Source organism: Falco naumanni, chromosome 13 (genome assembly GCF_017639655.2).
Source record: "Falco naumanni isolate bFalNau1 chromosome 13, bFalNau1.pat, whole genome shotgun sequence".
Classification (NCBI taxonomy): domain Eukaryota; kingdom Metazoa; phylum Chordata; class Aves; order Falconiformes; family Falconidae; genus Falco; species Falco naumanni.
In genome coordinates, this window is record NC_054066.1 from 28938184 (window position 1) to 28953083 (window position 14900).

The 14900-nt window shown below is 40.2% G+C and overlaps 1 protein-coding gene across 1 annotated transcript in view; it reads right to left on the reverse strand.

The window, feature by feature from the left end:
- Window positions 1-14900, reverse strand: part of MME (membrane metalloendopeptidase) — a 47195-nt gene that overhangs the window by 1816 nt on the left and 30479 nt on the right. The window contains exons 17-22 of the mRNA XM_040613851.1: window positions 13499-13557; window positions 8279-8398; window positions 7449-7582; window positions 5427-5492; window positions 1970-2065; window positions 1488-1564 (exon numbers count right to left, since the gene is read on the reverse strand). Coding sequence (XP_040469785.1) covers window positions 1488-1564; window positions 1970-2065; window positions 5427-5492; window positions 7449-7582; window positions 8279-8398; window positions 13499-13557 — 552 coding nt within the window. The remainder of the gene's footprint in view (window positions 1-1487; window positions 1565-1969; window positions 2066-5426; window positions 5493-7448; window positions 7583-8278; window positions 8399-13498; window positions 13558-14900) is intronic.

Below are 14900 nucleotides of genomic sequence, written 5' to 3' on the forward strand. Positions count from 1 at the left end.
GAATAGTATATCATTAGGCAGTAACTTTGTGGGTATGTCTCATGTACTGAAACACTTTCTATTTTAGAGCTGGGGGGGGGGGGGGCTCATCCTGAAAATTACTTCACATTCTAAAAATATTAATATGGTTTCTCAGTACATGTGTAATTCCACATAAAGCTTATAGCTTTTCAGACCAATGTAAAAACAGCACAACATGAGATGTAATATATCAAAGATATATACACATGCAATTACACAAAGATGCTGAGCTAGTGAATTTCAAAGGACTCGTGACTCATGCAAATTAGATATGCAAGGAGAAGGCACAGTTCTGAAGAACCGCTGCAGAGCCTCATTAGCAAATTTGGCCGATTGTGCGACTTGAAGCATGAACTGCCCCTGGGAGGGATCTGCAGATCGTACAGAAACCACCCACAGTGAAATGCCAGTCAAGTAGCAATTGAAGGAACAGTCACTGCTTTCACTAAATATTTGAGAATGTGGGATAAACAAAATAAATCTTTGGTGAAAAGCCATTGAAACAAAGGTAGTGGAATTAATGTACTGAATTGTATCAGGAGAGAAATCAGCTATTGTGTACGTGAATCCTGGAGATGACACAGCCTTTCAAAGCTAACAGATGTTGTGATGTCTACGTTCCTACTTGATCTCGTGGCATTTGACCAAACATTTATTAGACCAAAAACAGTGAGCGTGTGGGAGCCCCGGTTCTGGGCTACAGGCATTACCAGTAACGCTGTTAACATCACAGCAAAGACGGGCCTGTCTGCTCTGCTGAACAGAACGTCTTTCTAGCTCTAGATGACAAAGGCATTCCTCATTCTAATGACAGCAAAGGCTACTGGCAGAAAGTGATTTCTCTCTCATGTCACTATTACCATTTAAAAGAAGATGGAATTCTGCTCCATGCTTGGAAGAGTAAAATCCTTGCACTCCGCAGGTTAACTGGACATTTTACCTGTGACTTTAGTGGAGGATGGAAGTCCATCCATAGCCTTTGGTCTTTGTGAGAACCCTATCAGGAGCTATTGCGGGAGCCAGGGGACTCCTGGAAAAGCACTGGCTTCTGGATGCAGTCACTGGGATCAGCTGTAAGAGTTGTGCAGGTTTGATAACAGCCAGGCGATGGGTTTGTGCCCTGTGATGATGGTTGTTCAAAGCTTCTCAATAATGTGGAGAGAATTAAGTTGTATCATCTCAAGGGAGAGGACAACTCCCCACAACCTTAAAGCCTGTGGAGCTTCCTGGGAAGGACTGTGCCTGTTTCTGTCAGCACAGAGCTATGCCAGGGCTGGGAGGTCTGGAGGGACAGTCCATCTTTCTCTCTCTTAACCATCTTCAATGCGCTGTGCCTATATATGTGTATGTGCCTAGATCTATCCTGGTCAGCGCAACGTAGCCTTTTGTGTAGAGTTCTTTAAATTCTTTATCTAAAAGCTGTGTTGCACCTAGGAACTGCACTGAAGATTATTACACATGCTGACCTGAATTTGCCTGGGCTGTGCACGTCAGTTTTGATGGAGTTCACAGCATATTCTGGTCTGTATGTTCCACACCATACCTACACGTAACAAAGAAGAGCATTTGTCAGCCATGAGATTATCCAGGAAGAAACCTGTTGTCATTTCATACGAAATACTTAATGCCATAAGAATAAATTTCACATTAGAGCATAGAGAAAAAAGATATATTCTGTTAAAAAAAAAAAAAGTAACCTGTTGTCCTCAGACAAAGGCACTTGGGCACAAGAAACTGTCTACCAGACTTACTCATGGATTAATTCATTTAGGGAAGATAAAAATTACCAAAGACGACTTTATCTTCACTACTTTGTAGTGAACACTGCTCAGCTTAGCAATTCTGCCAGCTCTTAGCAGAACTGTGAAAGGCAGCCTACTCTGACTTGCTGTTAAACTGCAACTTCAAGTGATTTTCAAAGCCTTCAGTCAAGAAGCATATAGAATACCTGTGCGAAGTTCAGAAAAAACAGCTGTTTATGGTTCATTTCAAGACCAGGAAGAAGTTTTTCTTTTCCATGCTTTTTCACAAAGTTTTCATAGGCCTGTAGAATGAATGAGTAGAAATGTTACAGCTTCCAGCCCCACCAATCAAAATGCAATGATGACAAGGAGGAACATGGATTCTTCAACGCAATTAATAATGTACTACCTTGGCTGCCCATACCCACATGCCACCTTTAAGCAGAAGACAACAGGGCCATTTCTTAGCACTGTGATACCAGTGGCCTGACTGACTGAAGACAGTTTTCTCATGCAATGGGCCTTACAGTACTGTTTTATACCAGGTTTAGTGAAGCTGCCTGAATTATATTGGAATAAATGGTAAGAGAAATAGGCTTAAAGAAGGCAGTTTATTGTAGCAAAAAGAAGGCAAGTCTAATGGAATAACTTTGGTAAGATGGGTATGCTCAACAAGACTTTTGCATAACTATGATTTACAGGGGAAGAAATTAAGAATGCAGAGGACAGTTGTGTTCTGAAATATAGTAACTATGGAGAGTTAGTACTATTCTTCAGCAAGCTTTATTGTAATTAAATTCCATTGGACTGTTACATATTTACCTAGCAAATCCTTTCAGAGGGTTAATTAATGACAGCAGAAAGGAAAGTGGTTCTGTGTTAAAAAATAGAATATGTTCTGTAATGGAAATGACTGTGAGATTCTCCGAAGGGTAGGTGTAGTGAGGCATCAGCAAGCTCTGTGCTAAACCAGCCTCCAAACTCTCAGATTTCAGAGCTCTCTGTATAAAGATTCACCCACAGCAGCTCTGTCTCCTGCAGGTTCTGTGGATCAGGGCTTGAAGGTCCATACAGAAAACCATACTGCTGTGCTGCTTTCTAAGGCACAGTCCCAAAATGAGCGTAGCTGAGGTGTCTCGCATGATTTGGGGATTCCCTGTGTGTGGATCCCTGGGCTAAGCGACTGTTCAGGGCAGCCCAGCCTGCCTCTGCTCAAGGAGGTACAAATGAGCTCCAAGACAAAGAAGATGTGATCAGAAGATTTGTTACTCCCCCATTTGTTCATCTGTCCCTCTTTCCCTTCTTCTTCCCATTAGGCTTGAGAGGTGTGGGGTAAAAAGCTTAAGCTGTGTCAAAAAATCATTCTCTCTGATTCTACAGAACATATGTATGCGCTGTCCTGTTTACAGTGTGCTTTGCCCTCATACATTTATCATGTTTTTCATGGGTTTTTTGCCAACTGTTGGCTTAGAGTTTAAAATATTGCACTTAGGGTAAGATATGCTTTCCCTGTATACAATGCAGAGTTCCAGGATCCAATTTTAGTAGCACAAAAGTGATTCTGCAGGGAGAAAACATGAATTTTATCAATTATCTAATTTTGCATAATGAAAGGTACCTTTTTTTTTATTGTGGTTTTGTTCTTTTTTTTACTAAGCAAAATGCAGATGACTTTTAAAACCTTTCCATAGTAAAACCAGCTGCTTTCATGTTTCTTATGAGGACCATGTGTCAAACAATGTGGTGTTAGTATGCCATTACTGATAGAAGGATGCTGGCAAATTCGAGAAATGTTCTGACTAAAGTCAGTGCCAAGCTACCACTTGAGTAAAGCCAATCAGCTGCACAAGTGCAAGTTGAGGGATGAGTAGTTAACGGTTCTACTGAAAAGGCTCTGAAAGTTTTAGTGAATAACAAGCTGAACAAGAGCCAGCAGTGCCGCAGTACTGCAAAAAAGGGAAGTGTCATACTGGGATGTATAAACAGGAGTGTCTTATATAAGATACATGAAGTAGTCCTTCTACTCTACTTGGCACTGGCCAGGTCTCAGCTGGAGCGCTCTGTCCAGTTTTGGGCACTGCACTTCAACAAAGATGTGGATCAACTGGAGGGAGTCCAGAAGAAAGCAGCAAGAATGAGCAGAGGTCTAGAAAACATGACCTATGAGGAAAGATTGAAAGAATTGGGTTTGTTTAGTCTAAAGAAGAGAAGTCTGGGCCTTCAAGTAACAGTCTTCAAATATGTAAAAGGTCGCAGAAAAGGAAGGAGCAGATTGCTCTCCGTTTCCACTGTTGAAAGCAGAGACATGATGACGCTCGCACTGCAGCAAGGAGGTAACAGAACTTCGCTTACGGTATGTCTGAATGATACAGAAATGGTTGATTCTACCTGCTAGAAGATGGGGGGTGGACTGGATGACCTCTCAAGATTCCTTTCGGACCTCTTTTTACTATTTATGTGGTGTCATAATAACTATGAATACTGAATTATTTTTTGTAGAACTTCTGACCTGTTTTTCTCTGGCTACTCCCATTCCTTTCAGAAAGACTATCCCCTTTCCTGGGTTTGTACTGTGTTTTTTTTTTAAATACACAAATGTTCTAGTAATTGAAGATCAGACTAATCTAATATGCCGTACTGATGCCTTTTTTGGCTTCCAAATCATTCTTCAGACTCTCATAAATAATTGTATTTGCCCTCAAACGTATATTTCTAGTGAAGTATGTGCTGCCGATGGCTGTCTTTGTGGAAGCTGTGATGGTAACTTTGAGAGGTGTGAGTTGGCCCATGCATGCCAGTGGGCACTCTGCTGGGGAGTGACAGCACTCCAGTTGTCAAGTGTGTATGTTTTGCCACAGAACCAGGTGTTTAGGGGAAGAGAGGGAGGATTGTGTTATTAAGGCCTGCAACCATCAGATCTGCAAGTAACCAGAAAAAATCATAGAGAAGCTGACTGGCTTCTCACCTCCCAACCTGCAGTCACCAAGAGAAGACCTCTGCTGCTTTCAGTTTCAGTCTCAAAGTTGGCCAGTCTAAGGAGTTAAGTGTTGACTTCAGGGAGAGAATGAAAGGAAAGCCAGAGAGCGTACAGCTCCCATGGAAGGCTTAGCGCAAGGAGTCCAGATGTCACTGACATCTTTGGATACCTGTACAGGGGACCCAAGTCAGTAGTACAAGATGGTATTTTGAACAGTGTTTTGAACAGTGAATAGTATTTCATGTAGGCAGAGACTGTTTATGGGTCAGAAGAAAGTCATTCTGTCCCTCCCTCCTGGCATAAAAAAAGCTGGTGAAGAAAGACTGCCAGAGGCAGACAGCTGCTCAGTATCATCAGTTTAGTTGGGTGATGGTCCAAGTCTGATTCATTACATGTTTTCAGTCTACGTGTTCCTTATTCACAAAAGGAAAAAATAAATAAAAAAAAAATAGAAAGAGGTCAGCTGAGAAAGAGTGTACTAGGAACAGGTAATATGTATCCTGCAATAATTAACAGGATAAAAGCAATACAACAGCTGGCCAATAGTTTTAAACTGTGCCTCGATGATGCAGTACGTATGGTCCTGTACCTAACACAACAATAATGTTTCTTCTTCAGAGGCTCTGAAATGTATTTTCTTAATCTATGATGGTTTCAGCTAAAACAGAAAAATGGATACTTCTTACCTTATATGCTTGTCTAACACCCCCATTATCAGCAATGTTTTCTCCTAGTGTGTTGATTCCACTCAGCTGTAAAATAGAAAGGAAAAGTATAGTTTTCTGAAAAGAAGAGCTTATCCAGGACCTGCAATGTCAAGTTTTGTGTGTTTTTCACTTTTTACAAGCAAGAATTCCCTTAAAATCTGAAGTTTTAGCAGGAGATTATGTTAACATCTGCAAAAAGTCTTTGTCTCCCTTGTCTCAAAATCCATGTGGATACTATTGCTCTTCCTAATCCTCTTCTTTCCCCTACAGGCAACTTTCTAAGCTCTTGTATCTCTCTTACTTAGATTTTTTGATGCTTAGTCATTGATCATGCGATCTTCCTATTTTCTCCATGTCTTTAACCCTCAGTTTCTTACTGCATTTCCAGTTCGAGGAAGTAAAATCTGTATAGTCTCCAGAAGTTAAAATTCAGACTCCAAATAGTTGAAATAATCAGTTAACAGGCATCAGCAAATCTGTTACAAAATATTTCTCTGTGTGTTCAGCAAGTTAGGTAGCTCTTTGGTGGCAGGATACGTGAAAGAGACCTATTTAGCTGATATATTATTCATAAGTCAGTGAAGTACCACTAAAGATGCTGAAGCTCTGGTAATGGAGAATCTGTAATTTTATCTTTAAAAAATTGTATTTTCAACCTTTAGCCTAAGATACTGGGCTATGATATTCAAAGCTGCAAAACCTTGAATGCCTTAATGTGTGGAAAAAAAGGCAGAAGAATATGTTGAAGTATTCTTCGCTGTTTTTACTGGCCTCTCTGTGGGTCCCACCAGTTTAACACATAGATTAGGAAAACCTCAGGGCTGGAAGTTTTATCTTTTCCCTATTCTATATGATGGTATGTATTGTCAGGCTCTAAAAAAGCAGACAGTAGTAGTTGGAGAAATATCTTCTTGTGTCTTCTCATTTACCCATTTAACTGTAGGAGGTCCCATCCAAGAGAGAAATTTTGTTCCTTACAGAAAAGCAGGTGGTGGCGCATTTCAATGCCACACGTGGTTATCCAGTGAGGTCCAAAATAAACAAGGTGGATGTCAAAAGTAAGTGGTCTTCCACAGTGCAGTGCAGCAGGGCGGGAGCACTGTGTAGATAATGAAGCGGTCCCTAGATGATTAAAGCTGGCTTGCGTGCTACAGACGGTGCAGTGCATTGGCAGAGCACCTTGACACCCCCGAAAGGACAAGCTGTGAAGTGCTGTGTTACCTCTCCAGGGCTGTCTGTCTCCTTCCAGGCAGTTTTGCAGCTTGCATTTTAACAGGAAAAGGACTGGTCTACTGTTCAGTGTATGTAATTATACATCACTGCCACCTGTTTCTGTGAGTTAATGGCATACTGATGTCACTGGGACACAGAACAGACCTGATCCTGCTAACTGTTCTCATGGAATTAGGGCTTCCAGGCACAGACATGAATGACACTAATGCCCAAGAGCTGTAACTGTGCAGAATGCTGCAAATGCAGTCACATGTAGATTGCCTGCCTCTCCTAAATCTGCCTGTCATCTTTTCCTCTCCTGCTGTGCCCTAATTCTTCTCAGACCTTTTCACTCTGTAGTCCAGATGTTTCTCTGGTGGAAAGAGCAAGAAACTTTTGAGTGAAGAACAGGAGCAGGCAGGATTTGTTTGCATAGGGATATGTATTATTTGCCCATCAGGTTTGGGGAAATGAGGTACAAACTTCTGATTATTTTTTTTTCCCCTGTTCCTTTGTGGAATTAAAAAAGAGCCTTTGAGGGCCCAAAAAGGCTTCTAGGGCAAAGACTTCCAAGACTTTGCCACTCACTCAGAACATAAATTCTGCCTTTTTCAGAACAGTCAGTGTATGTTTACTGCTGTCTTTAAAAATATCTTTTGGGGTTTTTTATTTGGTGTAGTGGTAACAGTGTTGGCCATAGGCCAAGACAGCATTCATGTAAATAGGACATAAGGTTTTGTGCTTCCCCATTAAAAATAACATTGGTAGTTATGAATAAATATGACATACATTCTGTCCACCTGCTAGGTCCCATGAAAAGTTTCCATACTGGTACACCATACACTGGGATAGCTCCTTAAAACTGCGGGCCGATTCTTCAGTCCACCAGTCTACAAGGTCTCCGTTCTCATTAAAATTTCTGCCTGTAATAATAACAGAATTATGTACACAGGAAAAGAGGGTTTTGATGCAGTAAGAAGGGTAGCAAGTAAGTATAGTTGCTCATGCAAAAAAACTGCTGTAATGAGGCAGTCATGCAGATGATGCTTTTTTTTTTTTTTTTTTTGCTTTTCTTTTCTAAGAGGGCCCTATTTCAGTGGAGAAGAAAACCAAACAAATTCAGAATCAGAAGATGGGAATAAGGCTCTTCTAGGAAGCCTGGTGTGGTTGTGACCTGTCAGTGAATGCTGGATTGATCATAGTGCGGGTCTAGATATGAACGACGTGGCTGGGCAGCAGGTCTGGTAGCTAGACCCTGGGGCTCATGCCTGTGCCCGCCTAGTGACACACCCTGTTCACAGTTGTGTAGTTTGTGATGGGTTTTGATGTAGCCTTTGGGAAAAGCAAGTGAACAGGGAGTATTATTAAAACCCGTTGTGTGCCACAGGCCCATGTTCAGGGCTGCTGCTGCAGCCTAGCAGCTACAGGAGTGTGTGGGATGCTCTAGATCATGCTTTTGGGAGTCATCATGGGGAAGAATGCTGTAAAGCCTCAGAAATCCAGATCTGGTCTTTTATATGGAAACTTCATTTTATCTGCTTCCTGGAATGATTAAGCACTAAAGCACATAATACACTCTGTGCATTGCAAGTTTTATAACTAGAAATTCAGTGCCTTACCATTGTCATCAAAACCATGTGTGATTTCATGACCGATGACCATGCCTATGCCACCGTAATTCAGAGATTTGGGCTGGGATGCACTGAAGAAAGGGGGCTGCAGAATGCCGGCGGGGAAGACTGCAAATAAAACCACAATACAATTAAGTCCCTGCCTCATTATTCTACGTGAATCCAGTGTGAACAGACCATTTTTATGGGCTTCAACTAAAGTCATGCTGTTCTCTCAGACCTACCAGCAACAGTAAGTGAACTGACACATGGTAATGGCTGTAGGATGGTAGAAACAGATCAGCAGGACCACCCCCCTCTTCAGACATTTGCAAAATCACGATCAGCTTTTACTTTGTCTTCATTACTATTTCACTTTGTGGAAATGCAGTTTACTTTTCTAATCTACAGCACCTAGCATTCTCAGACTCCTGTGTCACTATTAAATAAACACCAGTACCATTATTGAATAAACCTCACAACATCATGGAAAGTGAGAGGGTGTTCCCCTAGCAGAGTAAGTTATTCGATTATTGCCCCCACCACAAACCAGTCTCAGAGAAAGGAATTTATTCCACTGAAAATATCAGTAACTCCCAGTAGAATTAATAAAAATAGGCCAAGCTGGCCATGAAAGAACTAGAACAAAGCGGATATTTTCACCCACTTCTGTGATCAATTTTGTAGGCTTTTAAGAAACAAATTAGTAAAAAAGAAATCATGATGCAATTGTGATCTTTTTATATGAATATATATATGAAGATTTTTTAAAATTTATAAAATATTCAGTTACGTTTTGTATTTCATGCAGGCCTTTTCCCTGTACTTCAGCCTGTTGCAGCAACAGAAAGTATCAGTTCTCACTGTGAATAAGATGTATGAAACTCTACAAAACTTGAACAAAAAAGACTAATAGGATGACAGTTTTCACACAACAGAAAAAGAGAACAGAATAAATCAAGCACAGTTCTAGCAGTTTCTTTCAGGAGGAGAAAGAACCATAGGAAAATTGAAAAATAATAAACAGGTTAGAAAAACTCCTATTTCTGCTGTCCTGTCCAAACTGCTGCCTGCTGTCACAGTAATTCTATTACACTTTTAGTTTGGCATGGAATTAAATATTGAAATGTTTCAATGTTACTATGAGAAAGTATTGACAGCAAAGACAAGAGTGTAAATGCCATACTGCATGATGGGCTATTTTGATGACTGGCAGAACAGAGTAATATGTGGAGTGCACAGCATCAGACCACTATTCTTTTTGGAGATCACTGCTTGCAAGATCTTTGCTCAAAAATGGCGCACATCAGTCAATGGCCTAGAGTGTTACAACTGTAAGTCGCTTGGAGCTCAGCTCGTCTTTTGCTTAGAACTGCAGGATGACCTTCCCTCCCTGAGGGAGACAGTTCCCCACAACTTTCAGTTCAGTTTAATTAACACCGTTACTTCCATTTTTAGAGTGAAATGTCAGAATCCATAGATTTTATTTAACTCCACCTTTCTGAAAACAACTTATTCCACCATTTCTGTTGCAAAATACAGGTCTGAAGTGGGCAGGCGTTCCTCCTACAGTGGGATACATTTCAAGTAGAGAAGTAAAGAAAAGGGAAGTGCAAATCCTTTGGGATCTGAAGGGCAGAATGCACTTTCAGCTTCATGAATATTCAAGGCAGGAAAAGGTATAAAGTATTCCCTCAGAGTCTGTGCAGCCCTGGACAGAGGAAAACATGCTGCTTTTCTTCTTGAATGTGTTTGAGAACAGCAATGCCTTTGCCAGACTGACTTTGCACAGTACCCCCCACGGGCCAGAGGCACAGGTCAGTTCTGTCTTGCATACCTGCCTGTGGGTCAGAGGCAGCTGGGATCTAAAGGCACATACGGTGGGCCACCTTGCTAGCAGCAGCTCAGCTGATTTTTTTGAGGTTGAGCAGCTTTCTTAGGATCAGTGCTGCTGATGGAACAGTGAAGATCAGACCATATTAACATGTAGTATCAGAGCTCTAAATTTCCTACATATCATGCACAGAACTCTTTTTTTTTTTTTTTTCTAAGTATAATACTAAGCTAATTCAGACATCGCTTGAAAGATCAGACTGCTTTAATTATCCTGTGGCATGCCATAGCTAAAGGATGAGGTAATAATTTATGGCTCATATTAACTGCCAGTCACCAGTTTCAGTTTTCCAAATCATGATTCCTTTTCTATGAATTGGTGAACAAAGCTATTTTAAACAAAGCCTTTGGAGCCGATTTTTGTGCTAAACGTTCAGTAATGAGCTGAATGTTCACTTAGCATTACCACCTGCCAAACTGCCTGCACTGCCTTGCCATCCTTACCCAAGCAGTGTTGGTCGGTTAAGTCAACAGAGTTTTGTCTCTCTGAAGCCATCTTGGATTTCACAGTGCTTATTTCATGTTTTACCTTTAGAACCCACTGCAAAGCCAGAACGGTTTGGGTTAACTGGGAAAGTTCACGAACCTTGGCAAAAATCACCGAAGTTTTGACTAGGATGTGAAACCTAAAAATAGGTGAGTATTGTAGCTGCTGAATTCCTACGCAAACAGCTCCATTTGCAGTGGGCTGCATTCTCTTGTCCTGTTTGTGACTGCACCAATACAAGGAGTTTTCTCCATGCCGCCTCATTCTTGCCTGCAGGATGTTGAGGCTAACAATGCTGCAGTTCCCACTATCCCCAAGAACGGTACTCTTGTGATTCTGAAATTGCAAGCAATTGCAAAAACATAGGTGACTAGCAGGAGAAGTCAGGATCATATTTACGGAATTCTGCTTTTAACAGATCACCTCACTCAGTAAAATCTGAAAATCTAGGGCTGTGGGACTTTTTTTTTGTCTTTCAATTCTTCAGTGGGGACAGAAATAATTAAAAAGGAAAAATCCTTTTGGAAAGTTTGGCTTAGTTTGTTTTCTTCCATTACAAACCTGATGCTATTCCTTTAAACCTGCACGCACAGAATCAAGACATGTCATCAGGGGTGCTATATTTTTGGTACAGAAAGCACTGACTGAAAATGTTAGTATGCTGTATTAAACATACCCTGTAAAAACTGGAAAAAACCTGCATTCATTTGGCTTAGTGCAGCTGTGCTTGCAGACTGAACAGCAGGGAGTGCTTTTTGCCACATAATGAAGTCTGATACTTGGTCCCAAAGCAAAGCTTCAGATTACCTCTGGTGCTACCGAAGTCCTGCTGGTGGTGCCAGTTGTGCAGATCAGTGACATTATTTTTGACACTAGTATTACAAGATCCCAGTGGAAGAGGGTACCTGACATTTTTCACCTTGATTTAATGGTTTGTTTGATAAAAGAAGTGGGACTATATTGCAAGGCATTACTGAAGATTGAAAAGAAATGGTAATTACATCCCTGGCAATGAAAATAATGTCTCCACCAAATATTTTCTTTGGAAGCCTTCATAAATAAACAAGAAATGATATTGTTTCATTTCCGTGCAGAGCCCTGCAGGACAAGGGTTTTTTTGTTTTTAGAGACTTGTTTTCAGGAGTTATATGTGGATCATGGTGCCTCACTAATGGCTTAGGAAGGACACTGACATTTATGAAATGTGGATAATAACAATATTTTCAGAATGGGTATGACAGAAATCTTGTGAGACGTAACATTGTAAAATGGTTTGTGATTCTTGAAAGACTGCGCCGCTGTAAAGAGAGCTGGTATGGTTCACAGGATGAGAAACCTCAGTGCTTCCGTGTGGTTCTAACCTTTAGCTTAACAGATATTTTAAAATTTTCTTTATATGCATTTTAATGCTTTCTCTTCTATTTTAAGTTATTTATAATCATGGATGGTTTGGGACGGGCTCAAATTAGAAATGTTTATACTCAAAAGCTTTACAAAAACTATTTAATTGTACTGAACTCTTCTCTGACTTTTTAAATTTCACTTTTTTCCTTGGTTTAATCTACCAGGCTTCCATTTTCATTTTTCCAACAAAAGCAGCAGAACTAAATGACACATCAGACAGTGATCTTGGAAGTGATCTGGCACACTTTAAATCTTAAGAACAGCAATTAAGCATGCCCCAAAATTCCTTAAACTTTTCTTAAGCCATATGTAAAAGAATATATATTAGGACATTGCATTTAAGATAGCTAACAGTTAAGGCTTGCAATTTAAATGGGACTGCTTGAAGGTAATGCTAGTATGGAGCCCCTACATGCTATGGGTTCATAATCAGATCTTGAAGTGCTATAGATGAGATAGCTGGTGAGAGGTTTTCTGAGCAGACTTTGTCTTTTGAGAAATGCTGGTTTCCTTGAGCCTCAGATGCTTTGTTCCAATTGTCCTGATTGTTTTTACAGAAGGTGGTGACAGAGCCATGTAGGATTTCTGTCTGCTTGGAACCTGAAGCAGCTCTGGAACAGTGACAAACAGTCCCATGCAGCATGGGCTAAGTTTGCTTAGCACAGCTTATGTGAAGCTGATTGCTGGAGTCTTTTCTGGGCACTGGATCTTACAGCTGTGTATGGGAAAGTGCTGGAAATGAGGAGATAGAAACTGAGAGTAAGCTGGGTTCTGCACTGGTATTTCATCATCGAATGCAGAACACTTGCCTTGGTAATATGACATTTGTTTTAGACCAGTCTCACTCTCTGGGATTACTCTTGGGGAGTGCAAAGTGTACTGCTTCCTGAGAACAAGTATGAGGCGCTCTGATTCTGGCCTATTGTGCAAAACATTATAGAATTCTGAGCAGTTCAGTCAATGAACTGGTGTATTCATTAACCAGCAGGATGAAATTCAACATCCTTCCCAAAGCCATACTAAACAAGTGTGGACAAAGGGATCGCGAAGGGGCTATAAGGAACGGAAGCCATTTGTACCTAGCAGGAAGCTCCGGGACTTTGTATTAGTATTTCCTTCAGGTAAAGGTGGTACCGTTTTACCTCCCCTTAAAAAAAACAAATTTGGTGGGGCCACTAAATTTGCTTGTTTATTAAACTTCTAGCCACTCCACACTGCTGCTGTTTTCATGGCTGAATCCCAATCGTCTGCCCTTGTTCTGCACAAAGGCAATTCAAAACATGAACAATTCACTACAAACAAAACTGCTGATTTTGCTGCCCTTTGCTGCCTTTTGAGGCCCTTCTCAACCCCCATAATATTATGATTGTTTCACTTCTTGATTTTAAAAATACATACATACATATATATAAAAATAATTTGGCAATTATATCTGTAAACCTTACCTATCTGATTTCTACTTGCTGAATAAAAGGCATTGACCACAGCAGCTCCACTTATCCACCTAGCAACAACAGAAGAACAGAAGTTAGAATTTCAGTTCTTAATGGCAGAGTTAATGATTACTGGAACAAACCTAGAAATTGAATAACAGAATGACAGAGTAATTGAGGTTGGAAGATAACTTCTGGACATTGTCAAGTCCAACATGCGCTCAGCCTTTCATTGTATGTCAGACACTCTAATGCCTTAATCACTTCAGTAGTCCTTTCCCTTCATTATCCAAACTGATTAACAATGATACTTAGTTTTTGTTTCTATTTCTGCTCACACTGCAGCACTGTACAGGCAAAATTTCCCATATAAAGAGACTGAAACACAGACCTTGAGGTTATAATGGTATCTAAACATTTGGGCATAATGGAACTTTTTTAAGATTGCTTACTTAAAAGGATTTCTGTGTCACCTGTCATTGTCATATATCCAGCTGTCTCATATACCAGTACATTATGAGTATCAGATTTGAGACTATTACCATTTTTTCCTTAATACAATGTCTTGAGGAATGAAGGTACATAGATCACCATGAGCTCTTGTGGCAGAGGCATGGCTTGATTCACAGTCCTATGGTTTAACTTAAATAATACCTACTTGCCTAGATGAAGGATTTCACTGTTACTTTTGGGTCCATCTGGACATAATGAGAACTAACAGGAAATATAATGAGTTTTAAATCTTTTTTCCAATTTTTTTACAATTTTACTGGCTTTCATCAATGATCACCTAATGAATTTCCTAGCATCACAAGCAGGGCTAGTGTTTTGACGTGGGCCATTATTGTACACATTTAATAGTGTTTCAGAAAAGATGTCAGAGAAAATGAGACCAGTTCTACAAAATCAAATAGCTGGGCCTTACAGCTGAAGTTGTATTTCCTGGCTGTGTGCTCTCTGAGTGAAATTAATTTCTGTGATAAATGATCTATTTGATAACTGTATTGCATATGCCAGTCCTAGGCAACGCCAAGTATTCTAACAGTGGCTATTGCTTGTCTAAGTGAAAATTAATTTGCAGAATAAATTAGAACTATCAGAGCATAATCAATTGTGCTTAATACTTTGCATTCAAAGACTACCACAATTGTGGTAATCTTTGAATGTGATTAAACTTACGGTAGTTACACCTAACAAATATACACTTATAAGGGCAAAATAGGAGATGTGTTAAATCAAGCTGAAGCAACTGAACAAGCCAAGGCCAAACACAGCTTTAAGTTAAAATAGAGCAGAAGTGAGGTGGCTGTTAGGTGGAACATAAATTTTCAGTTAATGATACATAAATACAGAACAGCAAAAGCAACTGTTGGAACTATTTATCCACAATAATGACTATAGTTCTGAAAAGCTA